The sequence below is a fragment of the Gadus macrocephalus genome, chromosome 12 (genome assembly GCF_031168955.1).
Source record: "Gadus macrocephalus chromosome 12, ASM3116895v1".
In the NCBI taxonomy this organism is placed as follows: Eukaryota; Metazoa; Chordata; class Actinopteri; order Gadiformes; family Gadidae; genus Gadus; species Gadus macrocephalus.
In genome coordinates this window covers 7,340,706-7,348,205 of record NC_082393.1, presented here as the reverse complement: position 1 = coordinate 7,348,205, position 7,500 = coordinate 7,340,706, and the positions used below count along the sequence as shown (strand labels likewise).

General features: G+C 49.9%; 1 protein-coding gene and 1 long non-coding RNA gene across 2 annotated transcripts in view; both read right to left on the bottom strand.

Annotated features, from left to right (window-relative positions):
* LOC132469638 (uncharacterized) overlaps nt 1-1,093 on the bottom strand; it is a 6,482-nt gene extending 5,389 nt beyond the window's left edge. Inside the window, exons 1-2 of the long non-coding RNA XR_009528454.1 lie at nt 638-1,093; nt 1-18 (exon numbers count right to left, since the gene is read on the bottom strand). The exon at nt 1-18 is cut by the window's left edge and continues 256 nt beyond it. This is a non-coding gene — a long non-coding RNA (uncharacterized LOC132469638). The remainder of the gene's footprint in view (nt 19-637) is intronic.
* Nucleotides 1,094-3,347: 2,254 nt separating this feature from the next.
* The window catches only part of fip1l1a (FIP1 like 1a (S. cerevisiae)), a 15,696-nt gene continuing 11,543 nt past the window's right edge, over nt 3,348-7,500 (bottom strand). The window contains exons 11-12 of the mRNA XM_060067631.1: nt 3,963-4,005; nt 3,348-3,561 (exon numbers count right to left, since the gene is read on the bottom strand). Of these exons, the coding sequence (XP_059923614.1) occupies nt 3,387-3,561; nt 3,963-4,005 (218 nt within the window). The 3' untranslated portion in view covers nt 3,348-3,386. The remainder of the gene's footprint in view (nt 3,562-3,962; nt 4,006-7,500) is intronic.

Below are 7,500 nucleotides of genomic sequence, written 5' to 3'. Positions count from 1 at the left end.
GTTTCAAAGGACATCTGCCTGGAGACAAAAGAATGGAGCATTGTGATTGGCTCATGAAGGACAAACAAACAACCAGTAAACTACATGCATTTCAGGTCTTCACTTTATTATCAAGACAGCCACTGCAACACCTTCATCCGTCATGGGAATTATTTTCTTTGAGAAGAAAGAGAACTGATGGAGATGGTTATGAATCAATAATGCCCCTTTCGTGAGCAACACTTAATCATTGATAATAACATCTCCAACAGCCTATTGAACACAGTGAGGAAGAGACCCAAAGACACCAACACAATACACCACACGGTCTTCATTGTTCTGTAGAAACATCTGCAGAAAAAGTGAAAAATGGAAACTGACATCTCCTCAGCTGGAAAAGGCAATCAACCGTCATCTCTAACGCGCACTTTATATGCTACACGTCCTCCCACCCATGGACCCCCCCCATATCTTCTTTGTGCTGGACTGCCTGTAGGAAATGCGGAAGACCCTTACCAGGCTCACGTACAGCAGATACCTCGTTGGCTATTCTGCCTGTGTACCGTACACTGTGTTGTTCTAAAGGGCAGGCCTTGGTGCTTACTGATGTGTTTTCTAATGTTGACCTGTTTCTCTATTAACCGGAACCGAGCCTCACCTGAGGAGCAGGAGCAGTAGGGAGTGACTGGAGCGTCCCTGCACGGTCCAGGAGCGGATCTGGGCACGTTGAAGGACACAAAGCAAAAACATCAAGTGAAACGCAAGTGTGTTCCGACCCTTAAGCCCCGAGTGTGTGGGATGTTAAACCTCTCTGCATCAAATCAACATGAGATTGGAACTGTGATAAACCCTCCGTCTGGTACGTCCGTTGACCTCGTGGTATTGATCAAGAGCTTTTTTGATGGTTGTTTTGTTGTTTTTCAAAGATGGAGGCGATGGCCGGTCAGATAAAACAGATGTTCCAGCGGGCTAATGAGAAGCAGTGTTGAAGGTCCGTGGTGCACAGTCCGGGCCCGCTAGCTTAATGTCGCTAGCCACTGCTCTCCAGACAGTCAACACCCTGCTATTTTAAGATGAAAGGAGCCCTTATCTCTCTACGACACCAATCCCAGCAGGTTGTTCATTTGAGAAGCAGAGCGAAGCCAGCAGTATTAAGAGATGAGCATTAGGGAGAGGGGAAGTATCATCGTGATCAAAGTGTTTTTTCTTTACGCTCCACACACACGGATCTGTTCCCCAAATGTTTGAAGAGCCTGGCTGGCCATCAAGGATCCCCCCCAGGGGGGAGGGGGGAGATCTGGGGTGGTGCCAGTGCTGATATTGGCACCATCGTGCAGCCAATCGCAATGGCCCTGGCACACCACAGACAGCCAAACTTGATTTAAACTCCCACGTGGGCTCCTGCAGATGTTCCAAGAGCCACACATGTTCCTCTTGGACCATCTGCGGGAGCTTGATGAACTTCTTCTCAGCAGGTGCGTGTCCACGGCTGCATTCTATAAGCATTGTGCCCATGATACCTGCGGTCTGCATGTCTCCATCACATACATACTCTAGGTTAAAGTCTCTCGTGGCCTTTCATTGGATGCATGGACGTGCGTGTCGTAGCCAGTGTATGTGCTCGAGGTGGTTCACTAAGAAACTGAACTTCCCAAACATCCGGAGAAAACTTCCAGTCCAGTTGAGGCCTTCAGGCAGCAGTACACCAGAAAGTGTTCCAGGAGAACCTTCTGTTCACAATCTACTAGGGGCAACTGGACAGCAGCAGCAGAACTAGGCCTATCTTTGTACTAACACACTAACACACGCACAAACGCACACGCATACATACACACACACACACACACACACACAAACAGGCATGCACACGCACGCACAAACGCACACGCATACATACACATGCACAAGCATACATAGACACCCACACACACACGTGCTTACACAGAGGCCTGTGTGTGTTTTCAGAGAGGTCTGGCTTTGCTGAGAGGAGAGAAGGGAAGAGAAAAAGGAAAGAGATGTTGAAACGGAAATGATTCATAAACGGTATCAGCAGCGGCTGGCAGCGGCGGCAGGAACGGAAGTGTTTGAAGGATCAGACGACTTGGCACACTACACGAGATGTGAGGGAACGCATGGCGCGCACGGCCAATCCAGACAAGCGCAGACACTGCAAATTAGGCCGAAGGGAGAGTGGAGAGGATTCAACAAAGATAAAGATATATATATTTATATATTTAGTGAATGAAAGATAAAGGTAGCGGAAGCTAGAGAGACAGAAGGAGAAAGATCAAGCTGGGATGGTGAGAAGAGACAGGAGAAATGGAGCGAGCTTTGACGCTGATAGGAGCGGAGCCTGTAGGACAAGACCTGGTGCGCTTTAGCGCGCACGTAGATGGACTCCAGGGGTGGGTATTCCCATGATGCATTGCCTCCTTTACAGAGTCTTTCCCTGACCTTCAACACACAAGAACCCATTATCCAGACCTACCCTCTCTAGGCTAATATCTAAACTTACCATTTCTAACCTAACACATTAACCGAGGGTTAAGCTACACCTAACCCTTTGACAGATCTTAACCAAATCTCACCAAATATCTAATCCTAACCTACACCAAACCCCTTACCTTAACTTGACCGTCTCTGGCCTAACACTTTAACTTAACCTAAGCCTTTCTTCATGCCAAAGCTTCTGTGATACATCAACTCAACCTTTCTAAGGCAGTATTGAATACGAGCCGTACAGTGTGGTCCACTGGCTAGTAGAGCATGAGGGTACTAAATCATGGCTGGACTGTAGGAGTGAGTACGGCGGGGGGGTGTATATGTATGTTGGAAGGGCCACTGTGTGGGGGAGACGGGGAGGATACTGATAAACAGGAGACTCAAGTCACAAACAGGAATGGCGCCTCACTCCATGACCATATATGGTACACGGTTTCGGCAGCAAGGTCGCTGACCGAACGCAGTTCCAGCTACTTCATGTCACACGAGCATGGACGTCGGACCAAATACAGCCAGTGCTGGGTTGTGACGAAGGGTCTGCCCACGCAACGGTTCACTTCTGGGCCGCACAGAAACCTCTCTCTCCCTTCATTCTCAAACTCTCTCTCTCTGTCTTTCTCTCTCTCTCTCTCTCGCTCTGTGTCTTCATCTTATGAACTGTTGGTCTGTTTCTGGCTGCGACTGGAAACGATCTGGGCTCTCTCACCTGCTTTCTCTCTCTCTCTCTCTCTCTCTCTCTCTCTCTCTCTCTCTCTTTTCCCCCCCCCCTCTCTCTCTCTCTCTCTCTCTCTCTCTCTCTCTCTCTCTCTCTCTCTCTCTCTCTCTCTCTCTCTCTCTCTCTCTCTCTCTTCCCCCCCCCCCCCCCTCTCTCTCTCTCTCTCTCTCTCTCTCTCTCTCTCTCTCTCTCACTCTCTCTCTCTCTCTCTCTCTCCCTCTCTCTCTCTCATTATCTGTTTGGTTTCAGTGTTTTCTTGCCTGTGTGTGTTCCTAGTTGCAACCATGGTCGATCCGGGCTCTCTTGCCCGGCCTTTCTCTCTCTCCCGGTTACTCTCCAAGTCTCTCCTGCTTTTATAGTGCATCCTGTTCAGACAGATAGACAAACAGACAGAAAGACAGGATACAATCAATCTGTCCACAGAATAATCAAATGATGATGACAACCAGTCCGTGCTTCATTTCGTTCGTCCCAATTGTACTCCTTGATTGGTAGTCATCAGTCAGTCATGAAGTCATCCTCAACCGCTTATCCGGGGTCGGGTTGCGGGGGCAGCATCTCTAGCAGGGGACCCCAGAATTCCCTTTCCTAGGCCACGTTGACCAGCTCTGACGGGGGGATCCCGAGGCGTTCCCCGGCCAGGGTGGAGACATAATCTCTCCACCTAGTCCTGGGTCTTCCCCGAGGCCTCTTCCCCGCGTCATATAAGGTAGACAAGGGCGATCCCAATGTTTCCTTAATGCCACGACCACCCTCGGGGGCTCACCTGTCCATGGAAGAGAACCCTGGAGGAGGAGGCGAGAGACACCCTGAGGAGAAGAAAGGAGAAACCGTTACAGTAGCGTAGGATAGGGTAGAGGAGAGTGGAGAGTGGACAGCAGAATGGAGAGTAGAGGACAGAGCAGAGAGTAGAGATCATAGTAGAGGAGAGTAGAGAGTGGACAGCAGAATGGAGAGTAGAGGAGAGAGCAGAGAGTAGAGGTCATAGTAGAGTAGAGTAGAGTAGAGAGTAGAGAAGAGTAGAGAGCATGGTAGGGTAGGGTAGAGGAGGATAGAATAGATTAGAGTAGGGTAGAGAAGAGTAGAGAGAGTAGAGAAAAGGGCAGAGAGTATAGAGAAAAGTTTTCTTAACTTTGATTTACATTTTCATAGTTTTATCAGTCCCCTTCACTTGTTTGTGTTCTGTCAAAAGTGTTCCAGACATTCATGGGTTTTCCTTTCAGATGTTTATTTATGTGTCGAAGTGACCATGAGACTCCGCTAGTGATACCTTTCAGCGACCACCACAGTAGTAGCAGCCGGAAATCCAAGGTCTTAAACGCAAATCTGGAGCCTAATACTTCCACCAGCAACCTAATTGCCAGAAGCATTTACGAGTTAGATTCTTGCTCAAGGACAACACAACACCAGGGTTCAAACCAGCAACCTTCCAGTTGACAAGACTCACTGTAAAGACTTGATCAATCCTGACCCGACCAAGATATTAGCACACATGCACATATACATACACACACACACACACACACACACACACACACACACACACACACACACACACACACACACACACACACACACACACACACACACACACACACACACACACACACACACACACACACACACACACACACACACACACACACACACACACACACAATCCCTTTGAGGAGGCACGAGCAGACGTCCGCATCTGGTGGCCAAGAGTGTTTTCATACAGCCTGGAGAGGGAGAGGAGTGCCTGGACTAAAGCAGGAAAAACAGCCAGGAGGGGCTGGAGCTGAAGGGCTGGAGCTGGAGAACAGGGCAGAGTAGAGATCCTGCTTTCAGAAGAAAATGGATAGTGTTGTGGATCTCACACACACACACACACACACACGCACACCACACACGCACACGCACGCACGCACGCACGCATGCACACACACACACACACACACACACACACACACACACACACACACACACACACACACACACACACACACACACACACACACACACACACACACACACACACACATATACAGAGATGCAAACACATGGACACACACATGCACAAACACAAGCCCGATCAAATACACACCCACAACCCCACAATTGCGAACACACACAAACATATATTGACATAGTGCAAACCAATGGACACACACACAAACACACACACACACACACACACACACACAAACACACACACACACACACACACACACACACACACAGACACAAACACAAACACACAAACGCACACACACACACACCGTGAGATACAGTATGATGAATCCAGAGAGGAGTGTGACCTTGGCGCTGAGCTAAGATAGATGAGTTAACGGTCACACCCACTCCTGCAGGATTCATTCTCCCCTTAACAGGCTGTTGAACAAGCGTGAACGGCACTAAAGACATTACACACCTGAATATAGTTATTATACCATCCAGCACTGAGCGTGGATAATCAATAGGAACGCTTAAATGATTAAAAGCCGGCAGAGTCCCCTTCTCTATCTGAATAGATTTTTATTAACAAGAGACACGAGAATGAGCACCTGATTATATGTGCTGAAAAAAAAACAATCACACCCATGCAATTATATTCCAATCAGGTAACATGTCGATAATCATTTCAGTTGGGCTGCTCAACGATGAAGGATATCTTCACAAGACATAGCACACACACACACACACACACACACACACACACACACACACACACACACACACACACACACACACACACACACACACACACAAACACACACACACACACACACATACACGCATACATAAACACACGCACATACTCAAACACACACAGGCAGACACAGGCAAGCACACACACACACACACACACACACACACACACACACACACACACACACACACACACACACACACACACACACACACACACACACACACACACACACACACACACACACAAAGACATCCAACCCTAGTCTTTCCGAGGCCTGGAGGTTAGCGTGCGGCGGAAGCAGCCTCTACCTGTAGCCTTGCTAAGCGGGCGGGTAATGAGGGCTGCAGCTCCACGCTCGGCAGCCCTCATCCTCATCCTCATCGTCATCCGCTTATCCGGGGTCGGGTCGCGGGGGGAGCAGCTCAAGCAGGGGGCCCCAGACTTCCCTTTCCCGGGCCACATTGACCAGCTCTGACGGGGGGATCCCGAGGCGTTCCCAGGCCAGTGTTGAGATATAATCTCTCCACCTAGTCCTGGGTCTTCCCCGAGGTCTCCTCCCCACTGGACGTGCCTGAAACACCTCCCAAGGAAGGCGCCCAGTGGGCATCCTTACCAGATGCCCGAACCACCTCAGCTGACTCCTTTCTAAGTAAAGGAGCAGCGGCTCTAATCCGAGTTCCTCACGGATGGCTGAGCTTCTCACCCTATCCCTAAGGGAGACGCCAGCCACCCTTCTGAGAAAACTCATCTCGGCCGCTTGTACCCGCGATCTCGTCCTTTCGGTCATCACCCAGCCCTCATGACCATAGGTGAGGATAGGAACGAAGATCGACCGGTAGATCGAGAGCTTTGCCTTGCGGCTCAGCTCTCTTTTCGTTACAACGGTGCGGTAAAGCGAACGCAATACCGCCCCCGCTGCTCCGATTCTCCGGCCAATCTCACGCTCCATAGTACCCTCACTCGCGAACAAGACCCCGAGGTACTTGAACTCCTTCACTTGGGCTAAGGCAGCATGTGAGGGAACTAATAGCTCCTGGAACTGAGGCTGGCTCCTCTCTCGGGCTGACCCACCCACTCCCGAGCACCACTTTTTCCCCTGGCCATTACGCCCGGCGGAGTGTAGCAAGATAGCGCCGATAGTCCACCCAGCTAGAAAAGTGCTTCCAGCTTATGAAGAAAGAACAGCCGCGGCTGTTCTTTCTTCATAAGCTGGAAGCACTTTGCTAGTTTGTTGACCCCGAAACAACAGTCTAGCCCTGTGAGCTCCCAACAACCCTGCCCCCCCCCCCCCCCCCCACCTCCAACACCCTAACACACACACACACACTGTGTCTTTGGCAGGCTTTGGCAAACACACGCTGGTCAAATCCATCCGCACGGTGATGACATTGGCTGGCGATCGATACCGCGTTGTGACTCTAGTCCATGGAGTTGACCCTCGATGCTATTATCTGAAGCCAGGTACGGACCTGCGCCGCCACCTAATCATGAAGCAAAATGAAACAAAAAAAAACAAAACATTTCACCCAAGAGGGTAGGATGGTAGGAGCTATCGGAGTGTGGAGAACCTATTATAACCAACCAACCACAGGCAGCAGGGGAGGCAGAA